This window comes from Notolepis coatsorum (assembly GCF_963971535.1).
Source record: "Notolepis coatsorum genome assembly, chromosome: 5".
In the NCBI taxonomy this organism is placed as follows: domain Eukaryota; kingdom Metazoa; phylum Chordata; class Actinopteri; order Aulopiformes; family Paralepididae; genus Notolepis; species Notolepis coatsorum.
The window spans coordinates 93,758,299-93,785,982 of NC_140169.1; the positions used below are offsets into that span (position 1 = coordinate 93,758,299).

At 41.3% G+C, this 27,684-nt stretch overlaps 1 protein-coding gene across 2 annotated transcripts in view; it reads left to right on the forward strand.

The window, feature by feature from the left end:
• The first annotated feature begins 1,361 nt into the window (after positions 1–1,361).
• The window catches only part of reps1 (RALBP1 associated Eps domain containing 1), a 129,212-nt gene continuing 102,889 nt past the window's right edge, over positions 1,362–27,684 (forward strand). For both annotated transcript variants that reach the window (XM_084314756.1, XM_084314757.1), the window contains exon 1: positions 1,362–2,076. In XM_084314756.1, coding sequence (XP_084170882.1) covers positions 1,924–2,076 — 153 coding nt within the window. In that variant the 5' untranslated portion in view covers positions 1,362–1,923. The remainder of the gene's footprint in view (positions 2,077–27,684) is intronic.

Here is a 27,684-nt window from a genome sequence, read left to right on the forward strand (position 1 = left end):
TGGTATGTCATTAATGTATAGATGTAGCAGTACTGTCTATCTGTATGTCATGTATGTCATATATGTTTTTTTTTTTTGATCCACTTTTTCTCCCATTTTCTATATTTTTCTCCCATCCCAATTTCGTATCATCCAATTCAACCCTCCCCTGTCACGGACGCTGTTTCTTGCCTCCCACAAGCCGGCTGCAATGTGGACTAAGTCATACATAGCACAAGTCCCCTCCGGTACTTGAGGTAACAGCAGTCGCATCTTTTCACCTGCGCAGCTCGATCTCTCAGTGGCGAGGAGTAACGCGTGGGAGGCTCACGCTGCCCCCGACACTTCCTGATTCTACTGCGCAGGCGCACCAACCGACCTGTAGGAGTCGCTGTCCACAACGCCCGATCCCCACCCATCAGTTTGCCACCCCCTAATACGGCCAATGTGTATTAGTATGAACGACCAGCTAAACTGAAAGCAAATGTGGAGCGCTGGGCTCGAACTGACGAGCCCAGCGTCTCCAGCATTTCGTGGCGAGCGCCTTGCCCACTACGCCACGTAGCCGCCCATGTATGTCATATGATGAATTGAAAATGGGGGACCCTTATGTAGATAGATACTTTATTAATCCCCTTGGGGAAATTCAGGGTATCTCGCAGCTCACACAGTATACATTGACAGTTCTCATTCAGTTGTTTCACGTTATGTCTGCATCATGAATTAAAAATAAGCACATGATAAAATTCAATTAAATCATACTATCAATATCAATAAGAGCGTGATGAGATAAAAGCAGGTGTATAAAACAAGTGTGTAAAAAACATGTGTATAAAAACAGATGTGTGGGGAACAGGGAACAGGTCAGAGGTCAAGGTCCCCTGCACTATATTACGCTGTTGTACAGTCTGATGGCAGTGGGGACAAAGGACCTCCTATGCCGCTCAATCCGGGAGTGCAGGGAGATTATCCGTCCGCTGCGACTGCTGCTCTGCCCCACCAGGCTGTGGTGGAGACTGAGGGTGGTTGGTATTGCCCATAATGGCCAGCAGCTTGCTCTGCGTGCGGCTCTTGTAAACAAGACGAACGTCTTTCTCTGGTCTGCATGCCCTTAACAATTGTGTGTATTGAGCCATACTGTATTGTACCCATTCTGCAATCTGTTAATACAATTTTCAATCAATCAATCAATCAATCAATCAATCAATCAATCAATCAATCAATCAAACTAGTCTATTAGGAATGTCATGTCAACAGAACGTTGTAGCCAAACCACAGTGTTGACATCCCTCATCCGGGTCCCCGCTGGGCCAAAGCTCGCGCACTAAGGTCTGCACGATGACGTCACGGGCCCATAGGCATCCTATGACAGGAATGGCGGCTATGACTGATGATGATGGAGGAGGAAGGAACCTGAAAAAGAGCCCGAAACTTTACTAAAACCCGCTCTGCGCGGAATTTATCTCTAACCGAAACGCAGAACGCCACGCTACATTGGAATAGAAGGAGAGCGACTATTATTATTGCGCTCCGTACGTAGACCTCCCGGCCAGGCTGACTTGCTAGCTTGTGCTCGCTGCCGACTTTGATTGAAGCTATAGCTAGTTAGCTCCCCACGGCTAACGGTCGGCGGCTGTTTGCTAACTCGGCTGTGGGCTAGTATAGCCCAACAACAAGTTTAGGTGGAACTGTCCGGAGACATTTCACGTCGTTATCTTTGGACATTTTTACCGTATCGCAACTGACTCGGAGCGACAAGGCGACAGCGTTTAACGGTGTATACCGAGCCTGTGTCGTGTTGCTAGGTAAGAGCGTTAGCTTAGTTGGCATCATTCTGAAGTCTCGCCCATTTTTATTTCGTGGATCCAGCCCCCAGTAGCCAGTGTGGCCAAGGGCTGATCAACAGCCAAGCAGTCCTGTTTTCGTGGTTCGTTTGAAACCACAATGGAAAGCCTCACCTTAACTGACGTCGAGCAGAAGTACTATTCGGATTTGTTCGTTTATTGCGACACGGACAATACCAAAAAAGTCGCTTCCAACGGGAGAGTTCTGGACCTCTTCAGGGCGGCCCAGCTACCCAGCGAAGTGGTCCTGCAGGTAAGCTAACTGTGTACAGTCCGTTATTATAGAGTTCCACTCGTCTTCAACTCATCTCACATATCATCTATGTGACTGACTGTGCTTAAACCCAGTGATGTTATTTCAAACATGCAACAAAATGATGAATTGAAAATGGGGAAGGGGGGACCCTGATGTAAACAAGACGAAAGTCTTTCTCTGGTCTGCATCCCCTTAACAATTGTGTGTATTGAGCTGTACTGTACCCCATTCTCCAATCTGTTAATAAAGTTTTCAATCAATTCAATCAATCAATCGCCTGGCTTGCTATTGTGGTTTTGGTTGGTCAGAAAGCTAACCGCAGCCATGTTGCCTCATTGCCTGGCCAAGAGACACACCTTCTTCTGCCTCAGAGTAAGTAGGTGGTCGTGTGAACATTTTGACAGTTCGTTTTATATGTACGAAAAGGCTGGTGTACGGTGACTACGTGTAATGAATGTGTGTTTTGATCATGTCTCGATCACCCCGCTGTTGGTTTCCCTGCCCACTCATCCCACTGTGTGCTGCTCTGTTGACCATTAGACTCAGAACAGACCATATGTCACAACAGCGTACCTTGGTAACGTTACATCTGTTCTCTAAATTCGTTCATGGACCTAGCACCATGTGGGGTGTAAACACTGTGGGCGGTATATTACGTAATATGACATGCGTATTACTTGCATAGCCCCTATCCGTTTTTATTAACCAAACAGGCATTATGTGCTAACATTGCAACTAGCAAGATTGCATTAGCTGCATGGCCCTGCCACAAATCATCCAGCCCATGGCTTCAGTTGTCATAGTCAGAGAATTATGAGGTGTGTGACGTGTTGTGACGCACGGGCCAATATTTGCAGTTTGTTAGTCGGCATCCTTTTCAAGGTCAACAGGCAGCCGTGCTATAGAGAGGGGCGAAAAACTGTTGTAATATTTAACCACTGGACTGTAGGCTAAACATCCAGGTGACTCAGACACCCGCTGTATACATGGAGTGCCTGACACTGCATGTTGCTGAGAAGAGCGGATGGTGTGCTGTGTATCAGGAAGTCGTCAAGACGAAATGCTGAATACGCAGGCTGTTGGAGCCAGTCAGAGCCCTGTATATACACAATGACACCATAATTGTTGTTGATCTCGATGCTGTGAAGTTTAACTCATGAGAGCAGCCGTCTCTACCAGACTATACCCTGCCTTTCTCTTTGTGTGTGTGTGTGTGTGTATCTGAGAAAACAAGTGGCAGTGAAACAGCAATAACCATAACCTATGCTTTTTTGTGTTTTATCCTCTCTACCACTAGAGCTGCCCTACCACTAGATCTGCTCTACTACTAGAGTTGCTCTACCACTAACTAAAACTAAAAACACTAACATTCTTCTTACTGTCTTAGGCCCCGTTTAGACGGAAACGCTAGCAGGTGAATCCGCAAAAATATTTTTGCTGATGTGCCTTTCGTTTATACGGAAACAGCGTTTTTACGGGGTGAAACCGCAAAAAAGTGAGACTACCTTCCAGGGTGGAATTCCTAGAAACGCAAAAGCTTTGCGATCTCGTCTAAACTATCAAAACGTATAAATCTGTTAAAACGATGACGAAAGGGTTGTCACGGCTCTGGTCGCGCGTACTGCTTACGTCACAGGTAGCAGGTATGCGCCAGTAGCCGAGACGTAAACAAAGCAAGTATGTCTGACTTATATCAACGGAGATCACCTGAAGGCTACATTGGCAGTACTTTTAACCCTTTCACTGCCACACGACAGAAGGTTACCCCTTTACTATCACACAACCGGCTGTCGTGTGGCAGTGAAAGGGTTAAATACACAAGAATCTGTCCCGCGGCGTGAGACCTGTGAGTGGACCCACTGTCTGTGAGTGACGCTGCTTTGGTCCAATCACATTCCCCATCCACAGTCTGCGAATCAGAGGCAGAGTAGGGCGGGTCTTCACAGCACGTCATGTGACATATGCGCCAATCGTGTGACAGCGGGACTCCGTCGTTACAGCGTCGTCTGCACGGCAGGGCTGTACGCTAAGCTTTTTCACTAGGGGCACACTTGCCCCTAAATGAGAAATTTAGGGGCAAACAATATTTTTTAGGGGCAAATTTTTAAATAACTATTTTACCATTATAGTAGGGCTGGGCGATATGGCCTCTAAATGATATCGCAATATTTTGACATTTCCTCTAAAGCACTTAAAAATGCTTGATTTAACCCTTTGATGCATACAGTCACGCCAATATGATGATTATAATAAGTCCCTGCAACATATATTTGCATTATTAAACCATGAAGATGCTTTAAAAAATAATTTAATGAAAATGTACTAAGAGTAGTCTACTTACTGACACACTAATAAAAAAATTATTTACATCTAAGACAATTTATATAAAAACTCTTGGGTGCCTTTTACACAGTACTGTGTTTTATATCCACTTTAGCCAAACACACACACATATATATATATATATATACACACACACACTACTGTGAGAAAATAATAATCACACAGACTTAATGATTTTAGAATATTTCAGATAATGAAATTAAATGTTTATATCATCAACTATCCAGTTAGTATTTATACTGTGTGTAACATTTGGCTACTTTAAATTATTGAATGGAGAGAGAGAGCGAGAGAGAGAGAGAGAGAGAGAGACCCTTCGCGTTTTGATAGTCTAAGCTGCCGTAGGTGATGACGTCACACTCGAATGTAAACAGGAAGAGATGGAGACACACGGAGATGGAAATTCAATGATATACAGAAATGAATAACCAATAAATATGAAGTTATGTTTAAACTTCTGTTGTCAAGCGTTGTCAATATAACCCACCCCTTTCCTCACGAATGGAACTAGTCTTGTGGAGTCCGCTTTGACCGTTTTCCAGGGTTAGCAGAGATCGCTAGTTAGCTTAGCATAATCCTAATGGTAACCTTGGTTAGAAGCTACCGTTAGCTCATTGCTCGTGTCAATTAAATTGCATGTTATTAAAGGTCCGCGCTGGTCTGTCTAATTAAATTACAACCGCAACATTATATTGCACTGTACAGCCCTGGTTGTAGGCTAATGTTTTACTACAATTTGTATGGATTAATTTAGGAGTGAAATGCGAATGAAGGGTTGAAATTACCACTCGCAAGCTTGCCCCCAGATATTATTTTAAACTCGCACGGACCAAATTAGGGGGCAATTTGCGATCATATCATCGCAGTGTACAGGCCTGCACGGAGAATTTCACCCCAAAACGCTCGTCTAAACGTAAAATTAAAAGTGAAACCGCAAGATGACTTTTGTGGTTTCTGTTCACAAAACACTCGTCTAAACGGGGCCTTATACTACTGAGTCTGTCATGCACTCTACCGTACCTCCTACTATACTATTATGTCTTTACTATGCACTCAACCAGGGACCGAAACTAAAGCCCACCGCCCGCCAGGGGCGGTCTGTTTTTACCTTTGGCGCATGACACTTAGAGGGCTGCCCGCCGTGTGGCGTGTAGACGTGTAGTTCATAAGCAGGCCCCTAAAAATATTTGTATGCGAACGGTAAAAATCAATTACGCGCACGCTGTGCGAATACAGATTATAGCCTCTCTCGTCTTTTTTTCCCTCCGCTGCGAGATCGTTAAAAAACTACAAGTCCCACATTGCACTCAAGCCAACGGTCCAATCACAGTAGAGTGAAGTGACTGGTTTCATGGGAAATAAAGCAAATGACCAATCGGAAGCTCTCATTTTTCTTGTTTACTTCCTGAAACTCCGCGATCAGGGCTCTCGTTTTCCGAGACACCAACTTATTATAGTCTCTCTTACCAATAGCAATAGATTTTAGAACACCTAGATTTATCGATAGCAATAGTAATATAACGTTAATGCAACAAAACGAATGCCTTGCTTTGTTAATCATAACGTTGATGCAGTAGCGTATGTCGGTGTGTTGGCTGTAACGGACATGACAATAACATAACGTGTACACATTAAAATTGCGATAATCTATTCTAACATTTTCAAATCGATGCAGTTGAATTTCCCCCTTAGGATCGATGCATTGTTACACCCCTACACCAAAGTCACTGGCCCACTGTGTATCTGTGTGTATAATAACTTGGCTAGCGTTATCAACAGCAGAGGTGGGCAATGGGTCCAGCTGCAGCACCGGAGTGCAAGCGATGTGATGTAATTGGCAAACTCAAACAATGTTTCTGTACTGGAGATGTGATTGATTGATTGATTGATTGAAAACTTTATTAACAGATTGCAGAATGGGTACAATACAGTACAGCTCAATACGCACAATTGTTAAGGGGATGCAGACCAGAGAAAGACTTTCGTCTTGTTTACATCAGGGTCCCCCATTTCAATTAATCAGGAAAGTGTACAGTATTTCAATAGGCAACCCTGAAAGGATTATTTTTCTAGAAGAGCAACACAGCCAAAACAGACAGTGGAGCTGTTTGCAGATAGCAAGCATTTTGACTTATTGCGTGGTGGCGATGTCTCGCAGATAATACAACTACAAGTATGATTATATAATATATATTTTATTTAAAAAAAAATTGTATATATAAAATATATATTGGCAGGTAAGAAATATGCTTGGCGGGTAGACTCTTCCCATCTACCCGCCACTGGCCGGTGAGTCAAAAAGTTAATTTCGCTCCCTGCACTCAACACTGCAGCACCCAAGTTTCATCAGCACCATTTGATGAACATTGTTACTCAGCTGAAAGAGTTGTACCGTTCCTGCCGACTTGTCGTACAGAACTTGTAAGTCGCTTTGGATAAAATTGTCAGCTAAATGACAAAATGTAAATGTATGTACAGTACCACTAGAGCATGGGTGTCAAACTCATTTTCACAGAGGGCCACATCAGCATTATGGTTGCCCTCAAAGGGCCAAAGACCGTATAAATGTTAATGTAATGTAAAATAAATGTAGCTACTAGGGATGCCCCGATCGATCGGCCACCGATCGTTATCGGCCGATAATCAGTATAAATATGCGATCCGGGAATTCCGATAATTAGTCATATTCGCCGATCGCGGAAACTGATCAAGTGGATATCTCACTCGCTTGTCTCAGACGCACAGGACCTGCAAACTGCTCCTCCTCCCTAGCCCCGCCCGTACCCGTGTAGGGATGGGAATCGAAAACCCGAAAACCCGTTGGGAACCGGTTCATAATTGGCCGATGCCTGGAACCGTGTGGCTCCTGTGACTTTCGATTCCCTTATCGCTGCCTACAGTTGCGCAATAACGTTACGTTAGCATGTAGCCATGGCAGACTCTATTTGATTCCTTAAGGGCTCGAAATTGCCTGGGTTTTGGTAATATGCTCCCGAAATGCTCCCGCTGTTTGGCTACTTCTATGTGCAGTGAAAACTACTTGAATGCTTTAGAATCTAGTCATTGATTTAGATCAGCGTCAGCTAAATGACTAAATGTAGTTCTGTTGCATTTCCAATTTATTTATTTAAATTATAAATTGATCAGGTATCGATAAGGGAATCGATAAAGAATCGAATCGATAAGCAGAATCGATAATGGAATCGTATCGATAAAATCCTATCAATTCCCATCCCTATACCCGTGTAGAGTTTGTAAACACAGAGGAGGCGGACCTCCTCTGCTGAGTCTAGATAGTGCATTCGACCTGAGCTAACGTTAGCTACCTAGCTATCGTTACTGTTTAAACAAAATTACCCAGTCAACTATTCACTTTTAGTAGGCATTGTCTAACGGTATTTAGCCGGCTAGCTACTGATAGCTCCGGATATCAACAAATGCCCCAGGAAGTCTAGTAGTCCATGTTGATATCTCCGTTAGCTTGCGTTAGCTTGCGTTAGCTGACGTTAGTTCACAGTTCAAAACGAAATGTCTGATTGAACTAAATAGTTGTCTTAACGTCATCTAGCCGGCTAGCAGTAGCTACAGATAGCTCCTGATATCAATGTCTTATAACATTGATTGAATGCGTATTCGAGCTGAGGGCTTGCTGAATGTGAAATGACCAAAGCATAACGTTACCAATAGGGTCCCACTGCACCGCCGGAGAATCCTTTTTGGAGCTGGAGGCTACTAGAGTACACACAGACAGTGGAGCTGTTTGCAGATAGCGAGCATTTTGACTTGTTGCGTGGTGGCGATGTCTCACAGATAATACAAGTACAAGTCTAATTATATAATATATATATTTTATTATAAAAAAAAAAGAAAAAAAAACTTTTTATATAAAATAATTTTTAATTTCTTTTTAATCAAAAACGATCGGATCGGTATCGGCCGATATGGCTCACGATGATCGGTGATCGGTATCGGTGGCAAAAAACGTGATCGGGGCATCCCTAGTAGCTACACATTTACATATTGTTAAACATGGTGTTTCTGTATTTATTACTTATTCAAGTTATACATATTGCATATTCATTTGCATAAATGTAAAAATATATGTTAGCTTATGTTATTTTAACAAATAATTTTAGTTTATCAGAACCCCATATTACTCCACCAATCAATGATCAAACCATTCAAGTAAATAACAAAGAAGAATATCATCAAATACAAGCTATGACATTAAGTTTGTTCAAAACCTTTTTGTCACAATCAAGAGGGGCAGAACTAACAACTGTGAGCTGCAAAGAACACGTGGGACAGATGTAGCAGATGTTACAAAAACAAATGGCTGCACACAACCTTGCAGAGGCCATACATCCAACTAATGGAAGATAGTTTAATTAACAGATTGCAGAATGGGTACAGGAGTATAGTACAGCTCAATACACACAATTGTTAAGGGGATGCAGACCAGAGAAAGACTTTCGACTTGTTTACATCAGGGTCCCCCATTTTCAATTCGTAATGAAATTGCTATTATGTGTCTGCATGAACACACAACTGTAACTGTACTCAAAAATAACAAAATAAGGGTTGTCTCAGTTCACAACTATATTGGTCAAGTTTTGGGTGGGACTTGTTTGCGTCCCTACAGCTTCTTATTCAATTGAGCGAGATGCTCGGTTATGTCACACAGCCAGTTTGCATCTGACAGTTCAGACAATATTTCTTCAACCCTTTGTTACCTATTCCGCCTGGATCTTTTTTGTATTTTGGGCTGTAAAATTGTCAAAGAATGTCTGAGGAGTAAGTGCTTTTGGCTTTTTTCCTTTGTTACCTCAGATGTTCAACATACATGTATGTGTAAGAATGTGTAATAACTAAGGCTGTCAAAGTTAAAGCTTTATTAACGCATTAACCCACAATTATTTTAACACTGCTATTTTTTAACCCAATATTAATGTAAACATTTTTTTTTTCTTTTTTTTTACCTGAGCTCTTGGGGGGCCACATCAAATGACGTGGCGGGCCGGATTTGGCCCGCGGGCCGTGAGTTTGACACCTATGCACTAGAGCTACCCAACCACTTGAGCTGCCCTACCACTGGAGCTGCAGCTCTACCACCAGGGCAGCTCTACCACCAGGGCAGCTCTACCACTAGGACTGCTCTACCACTAGGACTGCTCTACCACTAGGGCTGCTCTACCACTAGGGCTGCTCTACCACTATGACTGCTCTACCACTAGGGCTGCTCTACCACTAGGACTGCTCTACCACTAGGACTGCTCTACCACCAGGGCTGCTCTACCACTAGGACTGCTCTACCACTAGGACTGCTCTAACACTAGGGCTGCTCTACCACTAGGACTGCTCTACCACTAGGGCTGCTCTACCACCAGGGCTGCTCTACCACTAGGACTGCTCTACCACTAGGACTGCTCTACCACTAGAAACTGCTCTACCACTAGGACTGCTCTACCACCAGGGCTGCTCTACCACTATGACTGCTCTAACACTAGGACTGCTCTACCACTAGGACTGCTCTAACACTAGGACTGCTCTACCACTAGGACTGCTCTACCACTAGAAACGTTTCTACCACTAGAGCTGCTCTACCACTGAAAATAGCTCCACCACTAGAAACAGCTCTACCACTAGAGCTGCTCCACTCCACCATCCTATTGATTCCATTGCAGCAGCCAGACAGCTGTCAAATCAAGTAGCAGATAAGTCCATTTTAAACAGTAGCTTCATAGCAGTAGTAAGTAGTAACTCTAGCGCAGCCTTGGAAGTATAGGATCAGTTTACACAATAAAGTAACGCTTATCAGCCCAGGACACTTTGTAAGGATAATGTATTCTTTACTATACAGGGATTACAGTAATAATATATTCATAATTCAATATGCTGTATATATGTTCTTTTCTTATGATTATTGAAATATAAATGTCTTCCCCTGTCACCACCAGCTGACCGGCATTAAATAACTTATATTGATATAATTAGGGTTGCAAATTGTAAGCACTTTCCTGACTCGATCATTGATAATGTTAACAATCAATTAATCGATCAATTGTAACTAAAAATACCAAAAAACGATAACAAATGCATTTGTTTGCTCAAAGGGTTTATTTATACAGCAGCAACACATTGCATTCAAACAACACTCTCACAACATTGCATAGCATATGAAACATATAGAAACATAGATGCCTAGAGCAGGGGTTCCCAAACTTTTTCAGCTCGAGACCCAAAAGAGAAATTTGGTGTTTCCCCGGGACCCAAACTTACAAAAATTAGGGATGCCCCGATCGATCGGCCACCGATCATTATCGGCCGATAATCAGTATAAATATGCGATCGGGGAATTCCGATAATTAGTCATATTCGCCGATCGCGGAAACTGATCAAGTGGATATCTCACTCGCTTGTCTCAGACGCACAGGACCTGTAAACTGCTCCTCCTCCCTAGCCCCGCCCGTACCCGTGTAGAGTTTGTAAACACAGAGGAGGCGGACCTCCTCTGCTGAGTCTAGATAGTGCATTCGACCTGAGCTAACGTTAGCTACCTAGCTATCGTTACTGTTTAAACAAAATTACCCAGTCAACTATTCACTTTTAGTAGGCATTGTCTAACGGTATTTAGCCGGCTAGCTACTGATAGCTCCGGATATCAACAAATGCCCCAGGAAGTCTAGTAGCCCATGTTGATATCTCCGTTAGCTTGCGTTAGCTTGCGTTAGCTGACGTTAGTTCACGGTTCGAAACGAAATGTCCGATTGAACTAAATAGTTGTCTTAACGTCATCTAGCCGGCTAGCAGTAGCTACAGATAGCTCCTGATATCAATGTCTTATAACATTGATTGAATGCGTATTCGAGCTGAGGGCTTGCTGAATGTGAAATGACCAAAGCATAACGTTACCAATAGGGTCCCGCTGCAGCGCCGGAGAATCCTTTTTGGAGCTAGGGCTACTAGAGTACACACAGACAGTGGAGCTGTTTGCAGATAGCGAGCATTTTGACTTGTTGCGTGGTGGCGATGTCTCGCAGATAATACAAGTACAAGTCTAATTATATAATATATATATTTTATAAAAAAAAAAAAAAAAAAACTTTTTATATAAAATAATTTTTAATTTCTTTTTAATCAAAAACGATCGGTATCGGATCGGTATCGGCCGATATGGCTCACGACGATCGGTGATCGGTATCGGTGGCAAAAAACGTGATCGGGGCATCCCTAACAAAAATACATCATGAATTGCCATAACATACATTTATAAACTACTGATAAAGAACACAACAAACCATGAATTTCAAATGTATATGAAATGTATTTATTTAATTATAAAAGTACATCACAGCAATAATCAGTGTAATGTTAAGTTGCTCACCACCTCATAACATAATGTACATACAATTTTGTAACACTTTTAAATGAACAAACATGTTCTACTCTCCTTTCTATTTCTCACCCCTTTTTCAACTCTCCATTTCTTACCCCCTCCCTCAGTCCCTCAACCGTAAACCCCAACATTGAGCAACATTCTGATTAATTTGTACTGACTTATTTAAAAATTCTACTGACCTGACATCATGCTAGAAGGCAGGGAACAAACTTAACTTTTTGACTTACCAGCCATTTGGCTGGTAGATTTAAAAAAAAAAAACTACCAGCCGGGCAGATTTTTTACCAGCCAAAAATTATTAATAGCTTTTTAGTATATCGCCATGTGTTATTATTACTATATAATACTCTCATATGCTATTTTCAATTAATATCATAAACAACATAAGGAATATTAGCATAATTTTGAGTGGACTGAAGGAATGAGTCAGCGTTAATAGTTTTAAATGCAAATAATTTATTGAAACATAGAAGTGGGGTCGGGACACACACACACACACACACACTGTGTTTTAACTCACCACCCCGCATCATATTGTAGTCGGTCTTAGGGCTGGGCGATAAAACGATAACGATAACTATCGCGATAAATTATTTCCTTGAAATAAACATGAAACGTGGTCGCAAAGTTTCAATATCGATTTTCCAAGCTTGGATATGAGCACACGCACTAACAACCAATCAGTGAAGGAGATGGCCGACAGCGGAAGGAGACCCGGTAGAGAGGTAGGACTCAAGTAGTAAACAAGGCTGGCTAGGATAATTAGGTTGCACGGCGCCATTTTATAGTTTACGTGCCGAGTGGGTGTGTGGCGTGAATTCTGAGGCCACGGTTATAGTAGTGTGGGCCCGTGGGGTATACGGTGGACGTCGTTGCAATGTATTGGGGCGGAACAGAGTATTTTAGGGTCATATTTAGTGCATTGGAAACAAGGCTGGCTAGGATAATTAGCTTGCACGGCGCTATTTTATAGTTTACGTGCCGAGTGTGTGTGTGGCGTGAATTCTGAGGCCACGGTTATAGTAGTGTGGGGTATGCGGTGGACGTCGTTGCAATGTATTGGGGCGGAACGGAGTATTTTAGGGTCATATTTAGTACATTGTCATGGAATACACCGCTTGCTCTGGCTAACGTGCGCGGACTGATGACGACATCAACTCGAGACATTCGCAGCAGCAAAACAAGTCTATTAATAGCCCGTCCATCGGCGCCGGGCATAATTATCGATATCGAGTTATATGAAAATAATTGTATAATTTTATCGCGATAACGTTTTTGGCCATATCGCCCAGCCCTAGTCTGTCTTCAAACTTCCACTCCTCTCGAAACTTTTGAATATCAACATTATCTGTCCATCCTCAGTTTACTATAATATACTACTGTCCTGAGTCCTGACTAGTGACTTCGTCATCTTTCCAAACGCACGCACACACACAGGGAAGGGGAGAGTGCCCCCCCCCCCCCATTTCCTTTTCCTCAGTCCACACTGTCTGCTGTTCACTATGGCTCTGCCTCGTCTGATCAGGATTAGCTTGTTAGCTTACGTTAACGTTGTAGTGATTGGCAGGCCATCAGGCTGCTCAATGAACACCACACAACAACCATCAAACGCACATAGCACACACATCCACACGCACACACTCACTTTAAACAAACCCACTGTAGCACCCACTCCCCACACTTTATATTTCATAAAGGATTTGCACTACAACTCGTACACCTTACTGTAAATTGTACCTAAATTGTACCTCATCCCATTTCTGCTTTGCACTATATAGTATTGTATATTAGTACACTGCATAGTATATTGTATATTATATGATAACTCAGTTACGTCTATTCTGCATCGAACATTGTACATATGTCTATACTGAACACTGACCTCATTTTCTACTTCTAATTTACATGCTATACTATGTTATTTGATACTTATCTTGTCTAGCACAGTCTCTGGAGCGTAACAGTAAGAAGCATTTTGTATAAAAGTATTCTGTACTTCTGTATGACAACTATTAAAGAAACTTGAAACTTGAAAACTTGAACTTGGTACATAAACGTTAATTTCGGGCGATGTGGGCATAAAGGAATGGCGACGGTGCAAAGCATGTAGATGCATTTGACTCGTTGTGAGAAGAAAAAAACACCACAGACTTATTTTGAGTCTGTAGGCGCACTGCTGTGTTAACGCTGCTGTGTTTAACGCTGCTCTGTTTTCAAGAAACACGGAGTGGGCGGATATCATATGACTCGCAGAGTTGCTACAGGTTTTTCAAAATAAGAGTATCATATGAACCGAACGTTGCTGCTAGCTGCCGGAGCCCAGATATTATGACTGGAGCTGAGCTTGGGGCGGAAATGAGACCCGCACAGGATTTTCAAAATAAGAGTATCAATATGAACTACACGCCAGATGGCGGGCAGACCTATTATTTTTAGTCGCCAGACGTTAAATCTACAGGCCATTGCCGAATGGTGTGGTTATTTTGTTCCCTGCTAGAAGGGGTATACTATTTCATCTATGGCACAATGAAATCTAATGAGAGGTATGTGGCTGGTTGAAGTTTTCAACCAGCAGATCTATTCTGGGCTTGGTTTTTGAAAGTGCTATTCTGAGGTCATGCTGAGCATTTAGTCTGTTTCTGCATTTGTTTTTCAGGTATGCTAGAGTAGAAAACCCAGATTCACATAAGTATGTGGTGCCAAACTGAATCAACACATCTACAGCTTTTTTACAACAAATAAAATCAAACAATTTAATTAGATTTAAAAAAAAAAAAAATTATTGGCGACCCAATAAAAACGGGTCCGCGACACATTTTGGATCGCGACCCAGAGTTTGGGAAACGCTGGCCTAGAGACATATTAACTGCCCCCTTGTGTGGGCGAGTATTTAACAAAACTGTTCCAAACACTGTTTTATATTAACTTAATAAATAAACAAAAACGAAAAATCTACTAATGTCAACGAAAAATGTCCAATAGGCCTAACATTTAACTAAATAACTGAAGCCTTCCAGGGTTCGAAATTAACGGGGGCTTGGGGCAAAATGCCCTCGAAAATTTGCCAAATGCCCTCGAAAATCTGTTCCACCCCAGGTGAAAATCTGCATAAAATGTATACCTAGGTAAATGGAATATTGCTCCACTTCTACAAGGGCTATTTGCATATTCTTGGTATCTAGGAACATCTATGGACCTCAGTGAATGTATTCTCAGTGTCAGAAATATTGTGTCTATTACTAGTCTTGCTTAAATTGTGATGAAACAAAGGAAAATATTAATTATGATTTTTCTTTTCATCTTTGACAGTGAATAACACCATGATAATAATGACCAGACTTAGAAAACTGCCACTGACCTCGTTCAGTACCCTCTTGAGATCATGTGTACAAAAGATCTAAGGAAATTAATAAAGGGAAGATGATAAAACCAAAGGTTCTATATATACAGTACTGAATTCTCCCATCCGGACCAATGCAATTTGAAATATTATTATAGAATATAGAATATTTGCTAATACATTACCTTATTATAGCCAATTCGCACATTTATATATATATACATATACTATCTTTCAAATGCCCGAGTTCAATTTGGATTTAGGCTCACCAGGCATGCATAATAACTAGGGGTGGGAATCACCAGTTTAATCACGATACGATACGATATCGATTCTTTGGACAACGATACGATATTATCCGATATCACACAGTCTGCCACGATACGATATGATACGATTCGATTCAGGTGCCTGCGATCGATATGAGACGATATTATGTGCCCATTTAATACAATCAGTAACATTTAAATCAACAAAAAAAAGGCAATGGAAATATCATGACATTTTTATTTTTGAGCTCTTCCAGACATTTAAATGAAAAACAATCTATTGTTTTTAATACAAATAGACCTCCTGTTCACTGTTTTTGGTTCATTTTTCTTTTTTTTCTCGATATTAATATCCTATTCACTGTCACAGAGCTGTATTTTGGCTGGAAAAGCATATTGGGAGTCCCAAGGTGCAGTACCGGCCAGATCCTGTTAGTGGGGCTATCCCCGAGAATGCACCCTCCCAGTCCCCACTTCTCTCTGCCTATGGCTCTGGGTTAGCTTGTTAGCTCACGCTAAAGTAACGTTATCTTCGATCTTTAACGCGACGTGGGCATAATGGAGTGACGAGGATTGCAAAGCAGGTTAGATGCATTGGACCCGTTGTGGAATAAAACAGCAGGGACATGTTTTGGGTCACAGAATAGGCACACTAGTGACGCTCTAGACGCTACTGCTGTTGATGTTAACGGAGTTTGAGTTTCACAACACTGGGCGCGGGGCGATGACGTCGCCGGATTTTCAAAATAAGAGTATCGCAATATGAATCGATCTTTTTACGTGGCATCGATCCTATTTGATTATTGATAATAGATCGATATATCGATCTGGATCGATGTATCGTCCCACCCCTAATAATAACAGATAATAATATCTACTGTAATCGACTGTACTTTTTTTATTTTTCTCATAGTGCAAGCATTTTGAAACTAATTTCAGATCTAGTTGTTCCTATATGCTAACAATATGGAGGAGAAACTAACTGCGTTTCAATATTTGTCAAATCGTTACCTTTTGTGGCTTATCAAGAATAATAACATTTATTGACATATTCCATAATTCAACTCAGAACTTTGAACCCCCATAGAACTTGAAGGGAAATGTAGTTTGAAAAAATGTCAACGCTCATCGACAGCCCTGAGTGCCCTCGACAAAATGGCCGCAAGAAAACTACAATTTGCGTTTTTTTTATATTTCCAAAATGGTCGCCGGCTCGGATAGACTTCTTCAAAATGAGAAGGTAAAACCTTATTATGACACTTTTAACCTATTGCCAACCTAACGTTTTACATTCTACATGCTTTTGTGACACAGTGGTGATGTTAATACTTGAAAACGGTTGATTTTAAAATCACAAATTATTTTCATCATTCATAAAAATATGCCTATATGATCATAATGTCAAAAGGGGTCGGTACCGACCCCGTGGGGGGGAACAGGTTAAGGGGGGCAAGAAAAGCCCCCGACAGTTTACTAATTATATATATAATTATATATATGCTCTCTACAGTGCAAGCATTTCCCTCGTGTTTGCCCCTAATAATATGTGTGTGTGCGAACCGGAAAAATCATTTACTTGCAGTGTGCGAGACGAGTGAAGATTACAAAACAGCTCTGCTGTTAATAGTTCAGAAACTGGACTGAAATTCAGTTTTTGGGTGGAATGCAAGGTTTGTTGCAAGGAGGGAGGGAGGCAGGCGGGGCCCACTGCGTGTTACAGGGTACTTGAGGTGCGAACGCAGACGGAGAGCTCTGCTTTCATCAAGCATGCATAGTGTAACATTAAGTTACACTGCTATCTTAACGTTAGCAAGCTAAGCATCTGCATAGCGCGACCTGTGTAACGTTAAGTAACTTGTGTTTGCGTAGAGCCATATGAAATCCGTTTTATTTTTTTCCAAATTCCATTTTATTTTTTCCCAAATTCCTTTTTTTCCGTTTTAATATTTCAGAATTCTGTATTTTGCTTTGTACGCTCATTTTACCATCAGAAATAGTGTCTAATAAGTGGGAATGAATAAATGTCCACAATTTAATAAGATATAACAGTCCATTTAATAGGGCTGTCTTAAATACTTCGAAGCTTCGAAGCTTCGTTCGATGGGCATGGGATTCGAATATGAAAATAAAATTTGATTATTAAAAAATATAAATGATGTATATATATTTTTTTGCAAAATCAACTCTGCCTCTCTTTGTTAACTACAACAAGCAATGCTGTTTGTTATTTAAGATGAGGTCGGACTCGGCACTGACAGATTTGTGTTCGTTGTGCTGCTTTTATAAAGCCTCAAATGATGGCATACAATATTTCATGAAAGCAAAGTGTTTTGTTTGTCTAAGATTTAAAAAGGTTTAAACTTTACAGCACTGACAAAGTTGAACAAAGTGCTGTACAAGTCCCACAACATAAAAAAAAAAAGAAAAAGAAAAATATTATAATATATATATATATATTTTTTTTTAATTTACAGTTGATTCCATTTTTATTGCTCAATTCCGCGATTCCGTGATCGCGGATTTCATATCGCTCTAGTGTTTGGCGGGGAAAGACCGTTCCATTTGTAACACAACTTCAAAGAATAACATCCAAATCCGATCCCGATGCGCATTTCCTTCATTCCACAGCGCTGAGCGTGCAATAGGGCTGGGCGATATGGCCTAAATATGATATCACGATATTTTCTGACCTTTCGGCGATACACGATACACATCACAATGTTTTTATTTTTTTCCCCAAACAATTCATTATGAGGCTTACCAAGACAGTATTTGAGTTTGCAAGCTAACATTAAAGACTAAATAAAATACCCATGCATTTAGCATTTTTATATTATATATTAGATTTAGATTATTGGATTATTAGATTATATATTGCATATATTTAGCAATGAGATATTATATGATTTAGATATGAAATATGATTAATTGAAAATGGGGGACCCTGATGTAAACAAGACGAAAGACTTTCTCTGGTCTGCATCCCCTTAACAATTGTATGTATTGAGCTGTACTGTACCCATTCTGCAATATGTTAATAAAGTTTTAAATCAATCAATCAATCAATCAATAAATAGCATTTTAGCATTTTTATGAAACTACTGTATATTTGTATGTCTCTAAATGTTTTGATGAATTGAAAATGGAGGACCCTTATGTAAAAAAGCCGAAAGTCTTTTTCTGGTCTTCATCCCCCAGTCCACTGTTGTTGTATTGAGCTGTACTGTATTGTACCCATTCTGCAATCGTTAATAACGTTCTCATTCATTCGATCATTCAGCCGGCAACAGCATAATTTTGATTGACAGTCGAGTCTGCCAATTACGTCACACCGATTGAACCCGCCCTGCTGTTCTTAGCACCAATCGGCAAGCTCTATGCGTTTTTTACTTCCGCAATTGATTTTGACGAGAGCTGAGCTCAGCTCAACGACAACAACAGCTCCCTGCGGCAGACGAGTGATTACCAGCGCACCGCAGCATGACTAAACAAGCCATAATGTTATAATAAATGTTATAATAAAAGCCTTTCCATACATCTGTCTGATTGAAAACTTTATTAACAGACCGCAGAATGGGCATGCACAACTCCGCACGGGCTGAGATATGAACAGTAACGCTTGCTATCTATGTCGTCATCGGACGTTGCTATGTTTGGGTAAATACGCTAATGTTATTGAACGTGTAACTAACTATATAACGTTAATGCCACAAAACGAATGCCTTTGTTAATAATAATTAGTAACTTTGATGCAGTAGTGTGTGTGGGGGCGGCGTTGTTCAAAAGTTTGAACGGGTGTGGACCAGATTGACGCGACACAATCCTCTTGGGCAAAACATCACGATATCCACAATACGTTAAAAAAGTGTATCGTTAATGAACTGTACCCGATATTTATATAATATCGTCATATCGCCCAGCCCTAGCGTGCAACGTATTTCATTGATAGATCTGGCCAGAGCCTATACTCACAAACGTTCCAGTGCTGTCTTCGGGATGATTTTAATCCAAACGTCCATTCAAAACTTGTATTATGAAATAATTCTGGGATGTCTGACTATTTCCCTATGCATTGGTGCGAGTTCAGCTGACAGTCCATGGAGTCCATGACAAGTTCATGAGATGCTCTGTTCTTTTGTTGTGTTTGAGGTGGATGTTGTTGCGTGTGTGGGGTTTTTCATGTATCAATTTGAAACAAGCCTCTTGATAAAATAGCTAATAATATTATTCAATATTAGACATTCATTGATCCAGAGGCAACCGGCTATTTGTCTGCTATTTGTAGATATATCAAGACAACAACACAACTTGCCCTCAGGGACAATCATATTTAATCTATTTAGATAGTAGTATGTATGTATTATTTACAGATAATTGAAGGTACCTCAAAACATGAAACCAAGCCATGTCACACATCGTGTGTGTGTGTGTTACTTGAACAATTGTCACTGTGCTCCTAAATTTCTTTGTGTGCTCCTAAATTTGTATTTAGATTTTATTTATTAACATTTTATTTAGGAGCACATGTGCTCCTTGGGAAAAAGGTTAGCGTAGAGCCCTATATATGGAGACATTAACATTACGTTATCAAACATGGGGACGAAGACTGTAAAAAAAAGTGTCAACAATGTTTTATAATCTTTATGTTAATTTTCATTATAAAAATTGTGTGCCCCCGAAATACAAAAAAAGCCCCCGAAAATCAATTAAGGGGGGCAAAAAAAGCCCTTGAAAAAAAAGTTTATTTCTAACCCTGACTGAAGCGCGCTGAAAACAACCAACCGTACTAACGAGCCAACAAGATTATTTAAGGCTATTATTATTATTATCATTATTATTACTTATATAATAATAATAATCGCCAACATAGAAGATAAAAAGCCTGTCTCAGACTGACTCACAGGGTCCCGGTCCTTTTGTTTTTGTTGAGGAAAATCAACATATCCACATGATCGTAGGGCTGGGCGATATGGCCAAAAATGTTATCGCTATAAAATTATTTTCATATAACTCGATATCGATAATTATCGTCGATATAATGTCTGTCAAGTTTAATTAACTTATTATGCCCGGCGCCGATGGACGGGCTATTAATAGACTTGTTTTGCTGCTGTGAATGTCTCGAGAGTCGAGTTGATGTCGTCATCAGTCCGCGCAGGCGCGCACGTTAGCAGTTAGCCAAAGCAAGCGGAGTATCTCATGACAATGTACTAAATATGACCCTAAAATACTCTGTTCCGCCCCAATACATTGCAATGACGTCCACTAGGGCTGGGCGATATGACCAAAAACGTTATCGCGATAAAATTATAAAATTATTTTCATATAATTCGATATCGATAATTATCGTCGATATAATGTCTGTCAAGTTTAATTAACTTCTTATGCTGCTGCGAATGTCTCAAGTCGAGTTGATGTCGTCATCAGTCCGCGCACGTTAGTAGTTAGCCGACAAGCGGAGTATCTCATGACAATAAATATGACACTAAAATACTCTCTTCCGCCACAATATATTGAAACGAACTGTATACCCCACACTACTATAAACGTGGCCTCAGAATTCAAAACACACACATACTCGGCACGTAAATATATAAAACAGTGCCGTGCAAGCTAGCTATCCTAGCCAGCCTGTTGCATCTAAGCGGTGTATTCCATGACTGTGCTAAATATGACACTAAAATACTCTCTTCCGCCACAATATATTGAAACGACGTCCACTGTATACCCCCACTACTATAAACGTGGCCTCAGAATTCACGCCACACACATACTCGGCACGTAAATATATAAAACATCGCCGTGCAAGCTAATTAGCCTAGCAAGCCTTGTTGTTGAGTGATTCCTACCTCTGGGTCTCCTTCCGGGTCTACTTCGCTCTCGGCCATCTCCTTCACTGATTGGTTGTTAGCTGTTGTGCGTAAGTAGAGCTGCCGCGATAACCGCATTACCGCGGTATCGCTGTTGCATCACGCTCACCGCAGAGTTAGGCTGAATACCGCGTCACCGCTGTTTTTTATCATAATAATAAAGTTGGCTTGCGGCTTGCGGCTCTGCAGATATACCCTACTCGGTTCCAAGCGACCCTATTGGTCCAGCCTGGCTCTGCGGCTCTGCAGATACCCCCTACTCGACGCCTCTGAACGAAAACAGAACGCCGCCATCTTTACTGCCTCGCTAAGGATGCATTTCATTCAGGATTTGTTTGCGACAGAACCAAGTGCAATAAACAAAAAAGAATGGATTCACTGTGTATTCTGCCTTATTTATTGATGAAACAAAACCGACATCAACCCAATTTACCACCGAGCGGAGAGTTTAGTGTCACAACAAGATCGCTGATGTGTTAAGTTTGTTGTTGTTATCCGATATACACGAGAGGTAACGTTAAACCCGGGTTTGCTTGGTAGAATACACAATGAGAGGTAACGTTAGCTTTGGCAGAATAGACGCAACGAGAGTCTGGTTAATGTTGTTATTGATTGATTGATTGAAACTGTGTTAAACTCTGGCTTGCTGCAAGCCCTCGGACATCTATGCCCACGGAGCTTTCAGTGTACACAAGCGAGCGGCGGCGGCCCCGCCTGCATCCCCATTCCCCAAACGGAGTAGTACCTGGCTGCAGTGGAAAAGGAACGAAGTACCAGGTGCCTAAAGCGGGTCGAGTCGAGTAGGTAATATGCAGTGGAAAAGCGCCATTAGACTAGAGGCAGGCTATAAGAGTAGACTACTAAAAAAAAAAAAAATGCATTCAAACTTTTTTTTTTTTGTGCGCACTGTGCGGTAATTACCGCGGCGGTAGGAAATATTGCGCAAATTCGTGCGGTAAGGAAAATATCAATACCGCGGCAGCTCTATGCGTAAGCACGTCATCACGTAACGTTGGTTGTTGTTAGTGAGTGTGCTGAGCCGAGGCTGAACGGAGCCAAGCTTGGAAAATCAATATCGAAACTTTGCGACCACGTTTCATGTTTATTTCGAGGAAATAATTTATCGCGATAGTTATCATTATCGTTTTATCGCCCAGCCCTAACGTCCACCGTATACCCCACACTACTATAACAGTTACCCTCAGAATTCAAAACACACACCAACTCGGCAGGTAACCTGTAAAATAGCGCCGTGCAAGCTAATTAGCCCTAGCCAGCCTCGTTTCCGAGCGGTGTATTCCATGACAATGTACTAAATATTACCATAAAATACTCTGTTCCGCCCCAATACATTGCAACAACGTCCACCGTATACCCCACACTAGGGCTGGGCGATATGGAAAAAAATCATATCGCGATAACTATATGATAATTTTATTTTATTTCTCGATATCGATAATTATCGAATTGTTATAAGTATAAATTTTTTTTTTTAAAAAGTTTTATTTTTATTTTATTTTTTTTAACAACAGATGTATGTTTATTTTGCAGCAATTCTTTGTCATTGCCGCCATCTTTAGTGTTACATCCCCTCACACTCTAGTTCTCAGGCTGCAGCTGGTTTAAAAGCTAAAGTAAACCGGCTTCTCTGCTGGCTGTGGCTCCAGAGGAGTTGAACAGTTCTGGCTCTGCTAGTTTATTTTCGATCTTTTGGCGCTTTTTTGGTGGACAAACCACCGCACATGTGCACTGTGACTCATGACTGGTTTCAAAATGTATTTTAAATTAGAAAGCAAACAAAATAAATGGACAAGAGAAAAAGAAATCTGAATTTGGTCAGTATTGTCATTTGGACAAGCAAAGCCATTACTTTAAGTTGCAGGCAAAAAAGACAAGTCTGTCCACTGTCTCTGGTTTTAAAACTGCCCTGTTGCAGGTAAAAAAAGAATAATAATAAAAAAAAAAAATAAATAAAAAAAGAAAAACGATTTTTTGATTTTTTTTTAAATTTCGATATTCGATATCGATTATTAAAATATATCGCGATATTTATCGTTATATCGCCCAGCCCTACCCCACACTACTATAACAGTTACCCTCAGAATTCAAAACACACACCAACTCGGCAGGTAAACTGTAAAATAGCGCCGTGCAAGCTAATTAGCCCTAGCCAGCCTTGTTTACTGAGTCCTACCTCCGCGTCTCCTTCCGGGTCTCCTTCGCTCTCGGCCATCTCCTTCACTGATTGGTTGTTAGTGCGTGTGCTCATATCCAAGCTTGGAAAATCGAAACTTTGCGACCACGTTTCATGTTTATTTCGAGGAAATAATTTATCGCGATAGTTATCGTTACCGTTTTATCGCCCAGCCCTACATGATCGGGTGTCAGGCGGGAGCGCAGCCTGGTCACAATCAGTCCAGCGGCTGAAAACACTCGCTCGGATGGTACTGAGTCGCAGCGGTGCGGAGGTACTGGCGTGCCAGCTTTGCCAGTCTGGGGAATCTCCCCACACCAGTCAGTTGGATTTGTATCCAGGGAGGGGGGAACGTCCCGTAAAAAGTCATCAAACTCGTTGTGCATGTTGCCGACGGCAGGAGCTGCTGAGTACTCCAGTCCCCAAAGTAGAGCCATTGCGGAGGCCTGATCCATGGCTGCAGGTCCCGGTATTGGCAGAGCGTCAGGTGCATCATCTTTAGCTTCTGAGTTCGGAGTGGCCACCTCCAATGCCTCTCCCAGCTCAACCAGCTTAGATTTTGCATCCAGTCGCTGTACAGGTGTTAAAAAAAACACAGGTGCTTGTGGCGAGGGTCCAGCATCGTTGCAACCATTGGGGGGGAAGGATGTCAACAAGGTGGACTGGGTCTGTGTAAATAAAACAATATTTTGGGAAACGCAAAATTAATACATTTATTTATTTACTTAGTAGTTCAAAGCGATTGCGCTGCACACAGGAAACGGAAATGCTGCACTAATAATACAATTAATTATTCTAAAAGTTATTTTGTCTAGTCTTAAAATGAATTTCGGCAAGATTTCATTTTGTAAACTACATTTTGTGTCGTCGTTTGTAGTCAACGACATTGCATTCATTATTTGATAGTAGATTAAAAAGTAAATTTCACTTGTTCGAGTAAATCCTTAACGATCAATCAATCCATCTTCGATTAATTGTTAACATCCCAAATTTTTTCTTTGTATCCACTTTTTCTCCTTATTTTTCTCCCATCCCAATTTCTCCTCGCCAATTCTCCCTTCAATTCTCCCCTCCCCTGTCTCGAACGTTGCTAGACTATGCCTCCCAATGGTCGGCTGCAGTGAGGACCAAGCCTTGCATCACGTGTCCCCTCCGGTACACGAGGAGGCAGCTGTCGCATCTTTTCACCTGAACAGCGCGATCTCTCAGTGGCGAGGAGGCTACTTCCCCGATACTTCCTGATTCTGCTGTACAGGCGTACCAACCGACCTGTAGGAGTCGCTGTCCACAACGTCCAATCCCCACCCACCGGCTTTCCCACCCCTAACACTGCCAATTGTGTTAGTTTGAACGACCAGCCAAGCCGGTAGCAACGCAGAGAGCTGGGCTCGAACCCAGCATCTCCTGCGTTAGTGGCGAGCGCCTTGCCCACTGCGCCACTTAGCCGCCCGTTAACATCCCTAATTGATATATAAAATCAGGCCTTCAGTTTTTCTATTATTATTACATTTTTCTTAGTAATTTGTACTTTTTTTTTTTTGATCCACTTTTTCTCCCATTTTCTATATTTTTTTCTCCCATCCCAATTTCGTATCATCCAATTCAACCCTCCCCTGTCACGAACCCTGTTTCTTGCCTCCCACAAGCCGGCTGCAGTGAGGACTAAGTCATACATAGCACAAGTCCCCTCCGGTACTTGAGGTAACAGCAGTCGCATCTTTTCACCTGCGCAGCTCGACCTCTCAGTGTCGAGGAGTAACGCGTGGGAGGCTCACGCTGCCCCCGACACTTCCTGATTCTACTGCGCAGGCGCACCAACCGACTTGTAGGAGTCGCTTGTTCACAACGTTCGATCCCCACCCTTCAGTTTTTCCCTCCCCGTAATACGGCCAATGTGTATTACTGCGGACGACCAGCCAAACTGAAAAACAATGTGGAGAGCTGGATTCGAACACGCGAATCCTAGCGTCTCCACACTGGTGGCGAGTGCCTTAGACCACTACACCACCTAGCCGCCCAGTAATTTGTACTTTTAAAATTCAGCTACAGTAGGTGTTTTTTATTGGGCTGTTCTGACTCATTGTCAGTTCTGCTCATCTTGGTCATTGGATCTCATTCTCCAATGGACTTACCACAAAAAGGGCTTTCTCTTAGGGCCATTTGAGACCTTTTCGGGCAAGACATGAATATAGACAATATATTATAATATAATATAATATTAATTATATATGTTTTATTGGGACGGTTGGTGAATCCCAAAATCGGCCCGAAAAGGTCTCAAATGGCCCTAAGAGAAAGCCCTTTTTGTCATAAGTCCTTGGAGAATGAGACGGGGAACTATCTTATAAATGGCCTTTTTCAGTGTTTAGCATTGTTTCCTAGCTATGTGGACTTATATTAATAGGATCTATGTCTCTAATCCTCATATTGCGCATTCTTCCAATTCTACTCTCACAATATTCACCCTCACTGAACTGAGTCATCTGAAAATGTGCATATCTGTGATGTCAGAGATTTCTCAGCTGCATAATAATGTGGCAGTTGATGTGGCAGTTGGCACCAGGCCACACAGTGGTTGGAGCCCAGCCTCAAAACGGCTTAAGATCTTGAGGTAGAAAAATGCTGTTTTTGAGTATTTGATTAGAAATACAAACCAATGAATTAAAAAAATACCGATACCGGATCGTTTTTGGTTTTTATAATATTTTTTTTAATATATACATTTTAATTTTTTTTTAATAAAATATATATATTATATAATTATACTTGTAGTTGTATTATCTGCGAGACATCGCCACCACCACGCAACAAGTCAAAATTAGGGATGCACGATAATTATCGGGCCGATATCAGCAATTATGACGTCATCCCGATAAACCCGATAACGTTATTGATAGCTCCGATAATATATAATAAATTTTTTGGTTAAAAGAAATCCGGTGTGGGTGGATTTGGATGAAGGGCACTTGTTTTTATTATAGCCTCCTCCCGTTTTGCCAGTACTGTGGTAAAACTGATAGCGTGTGGTTTAGGAACAGGGAGTTTTTCACAAATCCAGCGCTCCCTTTCTTGGCTGTGACGTAGTCACGTTACATTCGGAGGCAGACAGTCTATCTGCCAATTACGTCCCACCGCTTGCACCCACCTCTTCTTTTTTTTTTTTAAACTTACATTTTTATTTTCATTTTTTCAACAACATACATAGACAACATTCATAGACAATACACAGTACATAAATTAAAACAAATAAACAAAAAATGGGTAAAGAAAAAGTGTGACATGGGTCCTTCGGTCCCTTCTACATTTGCATTATTTATTTACATTTTTATTCATTTCCTTGTATCCTTTTCAAACCTCTGTGATGTCGTTACTTCCCCTCCTGTATTCTTCCCATTTTCCCCATTTCCATTCAAACTTTTCTTCTTGCAGCCTCAGCAGATGTGTGATTCTCTCCATTTCCTGTATCCCCTCTACCAACTCTATCCATTGATCCTTTGTCGGCACTTCTACCTTGTACCACAGTTTAGTTAAAGCTTTCTTGGCTGCCACTATCAATATCTTAATCAAATATTTGTCTTCCCCTTGGATTCCTTCCTGTGACAGATTCCCCAAATACAACACTTGGCCTCCCTGGGGTATTTCGTATCCTATTATTTCATTTATTATCCCTCCTATCTCTTCCCAGTAGTGCCTTCTGACATCCCCAGAATATGTGTGTATGGTTCGCCCCTTCCTGTCCACACTCCCTCCAACATGTTTTCTTTGCTGGTGTGTAATTGCCCTGTATTTCTGGTGTTATAAAGTATCTAATTATATTTTTCCACCCAAACTCCCTCCATATCCTTGATCCTGTGGTTGTTTGTTGTGTCTTACATGTGTCATACCATTCCTCCTCTGTTATCTCTATTTCCAACTCTCTTTCCCACTTTTCTTTCACATACAATGTTGTATTTCCCTTACTGTCCATTATTGCCTGATATAGTGCTGATATCACCCTCCCCTTCCGTCCTTCGTATGACTTTACCATTATCTTAATTACCCCATTCTGTTCTTTGTCTCTATCTTGCTTTATTTCTTTGTTATAGTAGTCCCTAATCTGTAAATGTCTAAAGTGGTCCCTATTCTCTAGTCTGTATCTTTCTTTCAATTTTTGTAGAGTCTGCATCTCCCCTCCTTCCGTCATCGTGCAC